Source organism: Pempheris klunzingeri, chromosome 15 (assembly GCF_042242105.1).
Source record: "Pempheris klunzingeri isolate RE-2024b chromosome 15, fPemKlu1.hap1, whole genome shotgun sequence".
Lineage (NCBI taxonomy): Eukaryota > Metazoa > Chordata > Actinopteri > Acropomatiformes > Pempheridae > Pempheris > Pempheris klunzingeri.
In genome coordinates, this window is record NC_092026.1 from 11,637,750 (window position 1) to 11,651,754 (window position 14,005).

At 41.3% G+C, this 14,005-nt stretch overlaps 3 protein-coding genes across 3 annotated transcripts; 1 reads left to right on the forward strand and 2 right to left on the reverse strand.

Moving 5' to 3' along the window:
• The first annotated feature begins 27 nt into the window (after positions 1-27).
• jmjd4 (jumonji domain containing 4) lies at positions 28-2,341 on the forward strand. The gene is made up of 6 exons (XM_070844654.1): positions 28-723; positions 825-990; positions 1,086-1,211; positions 1,296-1,563; positions 1,679-1,825; positions 1,934-2,341. Exons 1-6 carry the CDS (start codon positions 471-473, stop codon positions 2,267-2,269), a joined length of 1,296 nt encoding a protein of 431 aa, XP_070700755.1. The 5' UTR covers positions 28-470; the 3' UTR covers positions 2,270-2,341.
• Positions 2,342-2,470: 129 nt separating this feature from the next.
• On the reverse strand, positions 2,471-5,151 carry iba57 (iron-sulfur cluster assembly factor IBA57). Its single transcript, XM_070844658.1, has 3 exons — positions 4,674-5,151; positions 3,313-3,662; positions 2,471-3,185 (listed from the first exon to the last, which is right to left on the reverse strand). Exons 1-3 carry the CDS (start codon positions 5,045-5,047, stop codon positions 2,794-2,796), a joined length of 1,116 nt encoding a protein of 371 aa, XP_070700759.1. The 5' UTR covers positions 5,048-5,151; the 3' UTR covers positions 2,471-2,793.
• Positions 5,152-8,038: 2,887 nt separating this feature from the next.
• gjc2 (gap junction protein gamma 2) lies at positions 8,039-12,797 on the reverse strand. Its single transcript, XM_070844644.1, has 2 exons — positions 12,572-12,797; positions 8,039-10,310 (listed from the first exon to the last, which is right to left on the reverse strand). The coding sequence occupies exon 2, from the start codon at positions 10,279-10,281 to the stop codon at positions 9,028-9,030; it is 1,254 nt and encodes a 417-aa protein (XP_070700745.1). The 5' UTR covers positions 10,282-10,310; positions 12,572-12,797; the 3' UTR covers positions 8,039-9,027.
• Positions 12,798-14,005: the final 1,208 nt, after the last annotated feature.

Consider the following 14,005-nt stretch of genomic DNA (forward strand, 5'->3'; position numbering starts at 1 on the left):
GGCTGTATTTATCGTCCGGCTCGAAAAGTCTGCTGTCAGAAGGAAATGTTTCACGACATGGTTTTGGAGATATAATCAATGTTAGCAGGGACGGTTTGTGAATTAGCTTACTTAGCTTGTAGTGTTAGCATTGAATAAATTGAAATGTTAATATAGGCAATGGTGACAATAAACAAACAGCAGCGGTATTTTATGTGCGGCGTCTAGGAACTAAAACCTGCAGTCTTCGGGATGGAGTCGTACGCAGCGACCTGTTGTCAATTTAGAAAAAAAGACGTTTTTAACATAACGTTATTTTCTAACATTATCTAGTCTAAATCTGACTGTAAATGTTAACAGAATGGGAGCTATTCAAACTTTAATGTCAAACCAAACGACCCGATAGCTCCTCCGAAACGTTACCGTCTCCTGTTGTCCAAACGGTGACAGCTAAGCTCGCTAACTGGCTAGCAGAGGTTTTGTTTACCATTATGGACAGGGAGGCGTACCGTAACTGCTGCAGCCTGGTCAAAATACCCAGACAGTCCTATGAACAGTTTTGGTCTTCACATTTTGTTGATTACATCGACAAGGAACTGAGCTATTCTAAGTTTTTCAAAAAATACTTGCTTCCCAATCACCCGTGTATGTTTTCGAGAAGGTTTACGGATGACTGGAAGTGTAGGAAACAGTGGGTGTCTGAGGAGGGGAAGCCTAATTTCCAGAAGCTGTTGCAAGAGTTTGGTAAATAAGCCCATTACTAACGCCTTAACTAACTACTATGCGCCATTGTGCAGCCACTGCTGTCATGTACTGTAAGGTAATTTATGTGTTCTTTATCTCAGATGAGACTCCTGTTCCTGTTGCAAACTGCAATGCAAAGGAGTACAATGCGAATCCCAAACAAGTTATGCCTTTCAAAGAATTCATACACTATTGGAAGGAATACATCCAAAATGGCCACTCATCACCTAAAGGATGTCTCTATCTGAAAGACTGGCACATGTCAAGGTATCAGTTAATACTGATTGAACTAATCTTGGTTTCTTATATCACAATGTGCAAAGTATGTAACCATATGAATGTTGTATTATTGCTCTCTACAGGGACTTTCCAGAACATAATGTTTACACCACACCGGTCTTCTTTTCTTCTGACTGGCTTAATGAATACTGGGATACACTTGAAGTGGACGACTATCGGTTTGTCTACATGGGACCTAAGGGCTCATGGTATGAAAAACTTAACGTAATGTCGGCAAAATACAGATTATAGCTTAGTTTTCCATTTTTTATTTGTTACTTTCTCTTCACCAGGACTCCGTTCCATGCTGACGTGTTCCGCTCCTACAGTTGGTCTGCAAACATCTGTGGCAGGAAGAAATGGCTCCTGTATCCCCCAGGTCAGGAGGAGTTTTTACGAGACACTCACGGCAACCTCCCTTACGATGTAACATCATCTGAGCTTCGAGACAGCGGCGTTTTTCCACACTCCGAAGAAGCCTGCCAACCTCTTGAAATTATTCAGGAGGCAGGTGAAATAATATTTGTACCCAGCGGCTGGCACCATCAAGTTTATAATCTGGTAAGAACTGTAAAGGCAACAAAATCTAAGCATCTCAGAGTAAAATCATGTACCAAATACTACTATTATCTAATTGTGACACAGGAATCCTCTCTCTTTAATGTTTGTCTCACAGGAGGACACCATCTCTATTAACCATAACTGGTTGAATGGCTGCAACATAGACATCATGTGGCAGTTCCTTCAGAATGAGCTATCGTCCGTTCAAAAGGAGATAAATGAGTGGAGAAACACGATGGATTCGTGGCATCAGCACTGCCAGGTATTTCAGGGTTAAGACTACTCAGCCTGTATGGTTTGTAGACACTTGCTGCTACCGTGAATGCTTGCGAGATCATATGTAAAGTCTTTGTTATTTGTTATATTTAAGGTCATCATGAAGGCCTGCTCTGGTATCGATTATGGGGAATTTGCGTCGTTCCTGAAAATCATTGCTGACAACCGGATGGCTTTCCTGAATGCTTGTTCCACTGCGGATTCCTCCGACTACCCACGACATCTCTCAGACACCCTCACCACACTTGGGCCTTATCACGCTGCCTTTGACCTACAGAGAGTGGCTCACATCATTGAATGCCTGCTCTGCGATGAAGACTTTAAACGGCTCGATCATTCAGCTTTGACTCCACAGCCAGAGACTATGTTACAGCAAATTCGGGACACCATACAATCCACAAGGGGGCAGCATCTCCTCTATCAGGAATAAGATGCTCAGTGGTGTCTCGGCAGTGTAAATTGTCACCTGGAAATAGCTTAAATGAAAAGTGCCAATTTGTTCTGTTCTGTGCAAAAAATATGGTTTGGTGTGAGATTAATTGCAATCTCAAATGTTGTTTGTGAATGTGTGGGATTTGTTTTTGCACTGAAAGATAAAATGGATTAATAAATTTAAAAACACACAAGTTAATTGAGTGTTTGTATTGCTATTTATTAAACAACCACATCCCACCTACACCACGGTTGATATATGCTGTCGTATAGTGCTGCAACAGATCTGTTAAATAGATAATTTGGAGGTGAATAACACTTTAGAATTTTGGGGAAAATCACTCTAAAAGTAGGTTTTATTGCAAACAAAACAATAATACTCATAAATATGGATTTGTGCCACACAGCACAAAAGTAAAGCAATGACAGTGTAACATACTGTACTTAAGGGGTTCTGTCAATGCGAAGTCTGTCAGATTTGATGTACGTCACATTTGAGGGAACCATAAAACATCCTCCTCTTCAGTTGGTTTTCACATCTTTAGGCCACCAGTCTGGCACGGATGCCTCGAGTGTCACTGTGGCGTTATCAGGAGATTTGAGTGTCAACACCTCTTTGGCATGAGCCATGCGGATTAGGCTCAGACCCAGCTCTCCAAACCCTGCTCGGTGCTTCCCAGCTGGCTTGCCCGACTGCGTTTGCAGCGCAGCTCCTTCCTCAAGGTCTTGGACTGGAGCTGACATGCGTACTGGCATCAGGCGTTTCCTCACAACTCCAGTGTGATGAGTCCTGGCTGTGAGCTCCTGGCCAATGTAACAGCCCTTGCTGAAGCTGATACCCTGCATGTAGACGAGATTTGACTCTAGTGGTAGTGCCACCCCAGGGGGCAGGTCCTTCACTCCCTCTGGAAGTCCTAGACAACAATGACAGCAGAGGAAATAAACAAAGTCAAGAGCACACGTGCATACAAATCCTTACTCCTCGCCCTGTTTCTCTTTCAACCCAAACTGCATTGTATTCTGCATACCAACCAGTCTCACCTATTGCATAGCGATGTCTGTGGTACTCTTCTGTGTCACCTTTCTGACATGATGCAATGATTTCCAAGGGGTCGACTTGATTGTCCAAAACCAATCTCCAGCCCATTTCCTGAGATCGAGGATCCGGCTCCCACACCAGAGCTTTGTCTGGGGAGGAGAGCTTTGGTTTACTGGCCTCTTGACCTTGATTCTTTGGCTTAGGAAGCACAGCCCATACAGAGAGCTCCGGACACGGGTTTATGTTGACCTTTCTGCGGAGCTTGTACACCTTCAAATGCTTCAAAATCGAGTCCTTGATTGAGCTGTCACACTCCAGGAAAACACCATGTCCAGCATTGGCTTCTTTCAGACTGAAAGGAAATACAGCAAGATTAATGCCTTGTAAAACAGAAAATCCACCATAAAGACTTTACAATCTGTTAATTCCAGAAGCTATTTTTTGACCTGAAGGAGCTATGATAGGATACCAAAATCCATAAGATTGATTAAGGTTTTAATTGTCCCGCCTTAACAGGTGAAACAAAAGAGGATGTTAGTCTGTACACAGATTTACCACGAAAAACAGATGTGTTAGGGGCTTTATTATAAGTAACTTGAAGTTACTTTCATTTTAAAACCAATGTCTGTAAATTCATTGTAGAATTGTGAATATTTAAAGCTGTGTGTATTGCCGTCCATCTATCAAAATAGAGGTTTCACTTAATTACACAGTGCTTCTTGTCCCTTTTTTTGTCATATCACAGCTATTCATGAAAATATCACTCGAATAAGCTGGAGATCTAAATATGTGATCATCATATGAGGAAAGATGCACCACCAGTATGGGCTATGCGAGTTTAATCACAAATAGCCGTTCTAGCAGTGCAAAAGGGACCTGATTTAAAGCCTTTTTACAGCATTTCTCGTCCTTCACATGCTAACAGCTATGACCTGTTGTAAAGTATGTCAGGAAGAGACGTAACGCAGGAAAGGAACTTAAAAAGAGAACTTCAGTTACGGATATGTAGCTGCGCATTTACGTGTTATTGGGGATTTTCAATGTAGGATTGCAACATGGTGTCAAAACTGAGGAGACACATACAGAATTGAGATAAAAGTAGAGAATCAGACAACTCAACACACCAACTGGCAAAGTGTTTGTGCATTTCATTCAATTTGGCACAGGTGACTTAGACATGAAAATATCGTCGTCTGTTTAGTATTAATGTTAGATCCAGACTCTGTACGCACTACACTGGCTTTCCAGCTCTGAAATATGCCACTAGGCTGCTACTGCCAGCAGCTGCATAGCAAGATAAGGAGCCACACCCTCATGTGTTCACTGAAAGCGTGTGTCTGCAGTATAATGAAGTGTACTGTACCTGTATAACATGATATCATACAGTGTTCTTCCTTGTACATTGAGCATGTGTGCGTACATGGCTGTGTGTCCGAGCTCCTCCAGCAGCCCCATGTCATTGGTTATAATCCCCTGAAGAAACGGGCTCGTGTCTTGTCCCTGGACTTTAAATAAGGTCCTGTGAGGGAGGTGACAGCACATAAACTGTCCGGGGACCCCTCCACTGTTACCTGTCCCCTGACTGTAGCTCCTGACGCGGGTCCCCGCTGGAGCCGAAACACCGGAAAGAAACGTTACGCTCAAGTACCGAACGGTGTATTTTCTGGCGTAAACACCGAGACAACCGGCGGACTTTAACGCTCCCCTGGCGAAACAAAAAGCCCCCATGTTGTACATTATCACGGGAGTGTGATATGTGTCAAAATTAAGTGGCTTCTCCGCCTGTTTACCACAGCGGGCAGCTACATAACGCTGGACGCCGCGGTTGAATCTAGCTGCAAGTCCTCCATTTTGAATTCCCACAATGCATTGCTCGAAAATATTGGAACACATGTGTCCTGCTGCTCGTCCTGTTACGTGGACGCTGTTATGAGGGGTGTGTGTTCACTTTTAGTTATGAAGTTACTCTTAGCTCCAGGTTTATTGATATGCTTACACAGAATTAACAAGTCAGTGATAAACACTGGAGAAATATTGAATTTACCCCATATTTACCTCTTGAATGGGAACAACAAAATAATCAGTGAAGTTATGCCCTAATGCAATACGTTTTTTGTTATAACAACACACTTAATTGTAGCCTCCTTTATATAGAGCATATTGTTCTGACACATAATCTCAGCATATTTTTTCTTGTCACAAGAAGATATGTTGTAATGTCATTATAATGACAGCCTTTCATTATGTTAAAACCAGGCTATGCAACTCATTTTAGTTTTTTTTTGTATTTTGTGTGTGTGTGTGTGTGTGTATATATATGTATGTATATGTGTGTGTGTGTGTGTGTGTGTGTTTATATTTATATATATTTATACATTTATATGTATACTGAAATACTCATAACAACTCATCAGCAATCAGCAAATCAAATAGTTTGGCAAAGACAAGAAAAAGAAATCTGTGGTTGTCACAGAACTGTAAAAAGTCTGTCCAGCCATTTTAATCAGACCGAAAAGACAGGATGGTGCCTGGTGCCTGTCTACCTTCGTACCTGCCTACCTGCGCACATACACACACACACACACTCTTCCATAAGGCTAAAGCTAGCAAGCTAACAAGAATGTGAGAGAAAAAGAGAAAGTGCAGCCAAAATTTGAGGCACATTTACAGACAGATAGAAAACAAAACAAAATAAAACTAGCACTCACACGTCTGCTGTGCAAAATGTAATTCGTCACCAGATAAAGGTTTAAAATCATACAAGCCTGTTTCTGACAAAAATGATGGAAAGTAGATAATAAAAGGCTATCAAGTCATGTGAAAAAGAACCAAATGGCTTATTTCTGGATTGGGATGCTTGGAAAAGAAACTGTATTGAAATACAGGAAAATCCAATCTAAAAATCAAAATAGCAATTGAAAAAACTGTGGCTTTTGTGGCGCAGGCTCACTGAACATCTGATGTGGGTGCACATTTAAACACAGGATCCTTCATGATGTTCCAAGTATTTAATTTCCACTTTCTCAAAACAACTGGTTGACTGGATGACTGGATGTTTTGTACCATTAATGCATCCGTCTTTAGGTCAGTTAAACTAAGGTACTCGCAATAAACTCAGGAATATCCATTCCTTTGTTCTGGTGTGGAGGGAAAAGAGTCAGAGGCCTGAAGGGCTGGCCTATATAGTCTTGGGAGGTGTGGCCTTCTCAGTGACAGGTAGGTGAATAGGTGGGGAAAAGACTTGTGATTTTTAACAGCAATTCTTTTATTTTTAAAAATAAGCTCTTTGTGATTTAGCATGATGTCTTTCGTTCGTCACCGTAGAAATCAACTTTAGATTCATATGAATATACAATATATTCACAAGTTTGGAATACTATTAATCTGTGAGTATAAAGATAATTTAGTGAGCATTTGTCAGATGGGGTTTTATGGATTGCTGATGGTGTTTGCTGCTGTGTACAATGGACCTTTTTCACTGACGACATTTTGGCTTGTCATAGCACTGATAACATTTAAAACGACTGCATTCCCTGTAGGTGAGCTAGTTCATGGGTCCTGTATTTTGCATTCTGGCTCACTGTATTGGCTTGTTAGAAGTGAGCCATTGTTAAGTTAGTTTAAGTTTGTTTCATCTGTGCTTTTCCATTATTGGTGCCTTCAAACTGAGTCATGTTTTCACGATAAGAGACCATGTGAATGTCCCCCTCTTGTGGTATTTATGACCATAGTTATGGTGGAGACCATGGAAGTTAGTATATAGAGTTTTTCTTAAAACTCTAAATACAGACTCTCTATGTAGAAAATGTTGCTATTCCTTATAGCCTCACATTTCCTGCATTAACACTAGCTACCTATATTTTTGGCCTCAATGGCTTCCTGACACTGACAGTGTGGAGTCTTTTGGTGTTCACGTAGTCTAGCAGCATTGCCCACCAACAATGCTCTCATGAATTCACCACTTAAATGACAAGCATGTTGTGTATACGACCTCCCATGCCATAAACACAAGCTTACGAGTTCCATTTGATTTTTTTTCTTTATTTTGTGTTTTATTTTTTTATTGTTGCAGCTGATTCTGGAAAAGTGCATTTTTATGGTATTTTCCTGTATTCAAAGTAATGAAATACTGTGTGATTTCTCAGGCGGTAAATACTTTATGCCCCTCCTGCACCAACACTGGAAAACTAAGTGCAATTCTTTTCATTACAGATTAACCTCTGCTTACATTTCAACTTTCTTCAGAGTTAAAACAGGACAGGTTGACCCAGAGAACATGGGGCGTATACAGAATATGAGGTCAACGGGACAAAATTACTGTGGTCAGTTACAGAAACATCTCAACATGTCTCATCCTAACCATGAAATAAAATGTAATCAGTTTGTATAAATTTACATATTGTCCAACAACCTATGCTGCAAGTTCTTTCCTCATACAACATATGAAACTTGCTACCTTGCTGTAATGACCTGACTTGTTTTAACAGTAAAACTGAAAGCCTCTAATTTAGAATTAGACTGCAATGCCAACTTTTCATTTTGCAGTTTGAAAATAGCACCACTGCTATTAGTGTGATGAAGCAGAGGCAGATGGCTGTTAGGAAGCAAGAAATCAGAGGTTTCAAATAAGTTTATTTCATCTTGAATAAAATACTAGAACAGTCTTTAAAAGTCTGAGGCACTTTGAAGTGTGACAACAGTGAAGGCAGGGTTAAATATTACTCTGGAACCAAATTTAGAAACATAGGCCTACAGCTTGAATGACATAAAAAGTGAAGCGGTCATCTTTAAGATCTAACATGCCTAAACATAAGATAGATGTGGAGCTAAGTGAATAGCTAAGGATGGGATTTCTACTGTAGCATCTACTGTATGTGTATACTGTATGTTCCCAGTTCTAAAGCATGCATCATCTGCTTCAGATCACAGAAAATCAGTATCTAGTTTAAAAAATAATACAATTTTCTATTCACTTACCTCTTTCCTTTCAGATGTGACACTGCAAGGCTTTGGAAAATATATAATAGATAAAGGCTTTGCACGCAATGACTGAAAATCATCACACTGAGCAGATGTTTACCAGAAGAGCCTACAGTGACACAGCCCTGTTTCATTATCTTTATCAAAATATTTCACATTTAATCTGCTTCCAGCAACACTCATCCGTACCAAAAATACTTCCCCAAATACTAAACATGCATCTTTCCAACAACAATCATCATTCTTCGGAAATGAGTCATTGTGCATTTGTACAGTGTCTTTCACTGCACTTTAAAATTTGGGTCGAGGGTGCAATCACACACTAACAAACTTAAATTTCTTTAAATTAATCCAGTTCAGCGCTAGTCAAGGGTATCTCAGATAAATAGCTAGAAGCAGTCTGTTCATACTTTGACATCTTAGCAGGAATTAGAGATGTTTAAGCAAGCACATGTTAACCATGTCTGAAAGTTATGACAAGCACAAAATGACACACTACAGTAAGAAAGAAGTTACATAATACTGGATTTGATAATTTCTTCTTGTATCTTTTCTATTTTATACCCCCCCCCCCAAAAAAAGAACCTGTGTACTGTACTCCTTCAGCTAGTGTGATTGAAATTCTCAGTTGTTATTGTCCAAAGTCTCTCTCACGCACACGCATACTCCAGCTGTGTCAGAACGCAGTCCTAGAGTCCTACGAGTTTTACTGTTAATCTACTAAATTACATTAGTCTCTAGATCCAGACAGATGTCTTTCCATTTTTCACAATGGTTGCAGCCTTCTCTGTGGCCGATTTCGGCCTCGCTCCTTGTTTCTCCTGGACTGTATTGACTCGATTTTGCTCTGCCATAGTGCCCCCAGACACAGGACTACTGGTTCTGGAGGTTTGCTGGTTGGTTTTGGTCTGATATGTTTGAAAGGCCATATCGAGCTGTTCCTGGGCAACCCGCAGGTGCCGGTGTAGGCTTGCCAAATCAGAAGGGATGTTCTCATCTGGGCTGGTGCACTGCTGCTCCTGGGCTACATTGGCTACGTTCTGCTCGTGGGTGATGAGGCTGTTTGGGATCCTACTGGGTTTTTCTGTCTTCATCACAAGGTTGTAACCCGGAGGAGAGGGTGGGATGTTGCGAGAAAATGGGTAACCGTAGGTCGTCAGTCTGCCCCGGTTCCTCTTCAAGCGGAGGGTGTCCCGAAAAGTGCCTATTCCCAAGTGAAGCATCTCACACACATTTAGTACCAGACATAGACAGCTTACCACATACATGATGAGGAGGAAGATTGTTTTCTCTGTGGGCCTGGAGATGAAACAGTCCACTCTGTGTGGACAGGGAACCCTGTTGCAAACATATGAGGGACTAACTCGGAAACCATAGAGGAGGTACTGTCCCGCAAGGAACGCAATTTCAAAAATAGCTCGTGACATGAGCTGAAGCACATAGATTCTCATCAGGCCTTCTTCCATAATTCTTCGGCGGCCATCATGTTTTTGGGGGTCTTTGCCAGAGCTGCTCACTTGTTCAGGCTTGGCCTCCTGCACCTCCAGTGTATCCTCATAGATCATGGGCTCAGCATCGTCATCTTCATCCTCCTCTAAGACATCCTCTAGATGGTGGCTCTCTCTCCACCTGGAGTGAGGAGGCTTTTTGCGGAGCCTGTGGTGCTTCCTGCGCTCGTCCTCCGTAGTTCGGGCTATCTTGTGGATCGCATAACCCATGTACATGATAGACGGAGTGGAGATCATGATGATCTGGAAGACCCAGAAGCGGACATGCGAGAGAGGGGCAAAGGCATCGTAGCATACGTTGTCACAACCGGGCTGCTTAGTGTTGCAAGTGAACTTGGTCTGCTCGTCCGAGTAAATGGACTCGCCTCCAACTGCTGTGAGCACAATGCGGAAGATGATGAGCACAGTCAGCCACACTTTCCCCACAAACGTAGAGTGGTTGTGGATCTCTTCCAGGAGGCGAGTGAGAAAGCTCCAGCTCATGTTGCTTTAACAAGCTTTTCAACTAGAATCTGTAAACAGAGTAGAAAGAATTGATTAAGTTCTTTATAGGGATGCCTGTGCTGTTTGTGTGTACTGACCAAAGCAAATCCAGACAACTTACACTTCTTTTTTACTATGAATTAATTTGCCACATATTTGTTCGTTATCGTCATTAATGTCCCAGAGTCTACAGTGACATTCCAAAGATATTCAATTTACTATCATCTACAAACCAACAAATGATCATAATTGAGAGGGGGGAACTACGCTATTCTCTTCATTTGTGCTCTAACAGTGATTTAAATGATGAATCAATTATCAAAATAGTTGCCAGTCTATTTTCTGTCAGTCAACTAACTGATTGATCCACTAACAATTTCAGCTCCAATACTGCGTTAACATATGAAATTGTAATGTATTTTCAAAGGGACACAAGTAAATATATAAACTATTATTCTGTCATTCATGAGTTCAATTTGAAAGCAGTTATATTGTTACCTTGTTAGGATGCTGTTTTGTGTGGAGCTGTTTATTTAGCATTAGTCATTTTCAATTGATTGCACAAACACAAGACAATGGCTTCCGTTGATTCATCTCAGCCAGCTAGCAGACTGATGTCATGCGGCCACCCTATCGTAACACACACTATGCAGTTTTTCTAATAATCCATTCTAACAGATTGAAATAGTTTATGAAAGGACAGAGATTTCAAAAAGTAAAGGGACCATCAAAACAAAAACACTGCGACACACAAACCCACCAGCAACAACAATCACTTTGATTATAGCTTTGACCCAAGCACACTCAGACAGACTGAAAACACAAAATGAAACTGACAGAGCTCTGAATGCATGAAAAGCCTATTCTGGTACAAGAGTGTGTGCTCTACTCAGAGTGTCACTTCAGAAACATACTGTACTCCGAGCTTCAACACGTCATGCCAAGGGACACACACACACACACACACACAGAGATGGCATGCAACCTCACAGTGTCATACTCTCCTCACAGTGTGAGTCTCTGCTGGCTGTGAGGTGAATGAAGCTGCAGAGATAGCGTAGCGCTTCATTCATGGGGCAGAGCTGCAGACTTCATGTTGATCTTATGACTGCGGCACTGTTTTCCCTGGCGTGGGATGTGCCATCTCTCCTGCCATCTGAGTGAACAGGAGAGGCTTGTTGTTCTGCCACGAGGCCTCCCCTCCAGACCCAGCACTGCTGACGCTGGGGAGGGGTACAGCCACATGGACACAGATGGCACCTATGGTTGGTCACTCATGTCTGCCCCAGGATGGCATGACAGGAGGGCCACTACACCGAGGCTTAAATTATAGGGCCAACATTATACCTTAACCTTTAATTTTGTTAGACCTTAAGTGATCATGAGATACCCGCCTGCTGATGATGTTTTACAGCTTGTTATGCTTATTATTTGCACCCTTGTCTGTCATCAATTTTAAATGTTGTTGCCATATTAACCAGGTCTCCCCTGAAATGAGATTTCAAATGTAAGTGGGACTGTTTAATAAATAAAAACATTTTACTGGCATCAGGAGCAGCAATGTAAGGACAACTTCGCTAGTTACAGAACATGTAAATTTCTTCTTCACACTGAGCAAGATCATATTTGGGTTTGTGAAATTCCATTTCATGCATGTCTGTTGAGATATCATACATGGTACTCCATGTAAAAAATAGTGTTTCTAAAATAGGGAAAAAAAGGGGGCATACTTTTGAGAATTTTAATGTTTCAGAAATACAGCTTATCTTATAAAACAATATTAGCTCCAGAGTTACTGTTGTTTAAATAACATATAAAAAATCTGAACAAATATAATTGAACAAATACATTCACTCATTATTTCTAAATTCCACAACATAGAGGACATTTTTAACAAAGGTGTACTACAAATTTGATATTCAGACTGTAAATGAAAGTAAATATAATATTTTAGTTGACTTCCTGTATGGTTAAGACATGCTTTTAAGATCAAGTATTTCATCACCAATGGAAGTGCAGGCCAAACGTATGTTACATTCCTAAAGATGCAACATATTTTTGGGTGAAAATACAAGTATAGGTCCTGGTAACATTGGTTCAATTGCTTTTAATTTATAGCAGAATATTCATATAGGAAAGAATACTGCAATGGCATGAAATAGGGTTGAATCAGACTCACAACCTCACAGACCTGTTGCAAAAATGTGCATCTACAATGATATGACAGGATAGCTGAACAGAAACATCATACTGGGTCTTTAGGGGAAAGTCAGTAACGGAAACAACCCACCTGGAAAAGTTGCACACGCTTCCCTCATCCTGAAGGTCTCCTCTGCCCTCTCTAGATATCCCCTGCACAGTCTGATCCGTGGAATACAACTTCCATCCTAAAGTCCTGGCCTTTTGCGTCTTACTGACAACTTCCAGAAAGGCAAAAACAAGGAACAGTGACGGAACTTATTAAACTAGACTTTCTATTTATCCTGTTTTCTCACTCTGTGAAGAAGTGAGGTCTCGCCGCGGTGAATGCCTCACATTCTGGCTTGTGTCTGGTTTCTATTACACCAGCCCTCTGCCCAAGAAGGAAGTATAAAAAACAGAGAGGCAGAAAAAAATCTTCCTCTGGCAAGTGACCCTCATCCAAGGGTTCAGACTTGAGGATATCGCACTGCAGATTGAAATGAACACCCAGCTGAGGGAGCGTGTTAATCGCAATACAGTCAACCTCCCCCCCAATGCTCATGTGCAACATTTGTACTAGATGATGAGGGTTTCTCTCTCTCTCTCTCTCTCTCTCTCTCTCTCTCTCTCCATCTCTATGTGTATCTCAGCTTCTTGCAAGTTAATGTCTTCATGCCCTCCATCCATTTATATGGCATCAGCAGTAACTCACTCTGGGAAAAAAGTGATGTATACAGTCGTGACACACTTCAGACAAATTTGTAAAAATACAAAAGGTCATTAAAAACATCCACACCTCATCCTCTCTCCATCTCTCTCTCTCTCTCACACACACACACATACACACACAGACACACATCATACAGAGTAAATGCAGATTAGCAACCTCTATATCAACTGTCAATTACATAACAGTTTACACTGGGTGACAGTTGTGAAAAAACAACTTTGGGGAGACAAAGACAGGGAGTTTGAGGACAGAAGTGTCACCAAGACATAAGCCACCTTGCCTCTGTGCAGATCCGCTAGAATGTAACCAGCAGGTACGCTCAGTCATATCAAGTGTCAAAATATTTAGATCCTCCATCCAGGCAGATGGCCAGATAACAGAGCAGTGGATGGGTCGCACTCTACACTCCCGCTACATGTCTTTTCCGACTTGATGTTTACACTTTAAGCTTTCACCTCGGCTTGGGGAGCTCAGTAGCACATGTTGTTACTTAAAGCATGTGATGGATTTTTTCATGACAGCAAGAGCGGCTGTATGTGGACAGAGGACTATCACACACACACACACACACACACACACACACACACACACACACACACACTGCATTACATTTATTTTAGTCTGTAATGACACGACAAAGCACAGATGAAGAGGTGATTGATACCAGATTACAATAGGAAAGGAATTTCTCCATTTCTTTATTCTAGGTGCCAGACCTCACTGTCAAGCTTGGGAAGGGATCTAAACTCAACTAATTTTAATGGAGGACAGCTAAATGTGTGAGTGTCTGGCTTACATTAATGAAATGTGTCT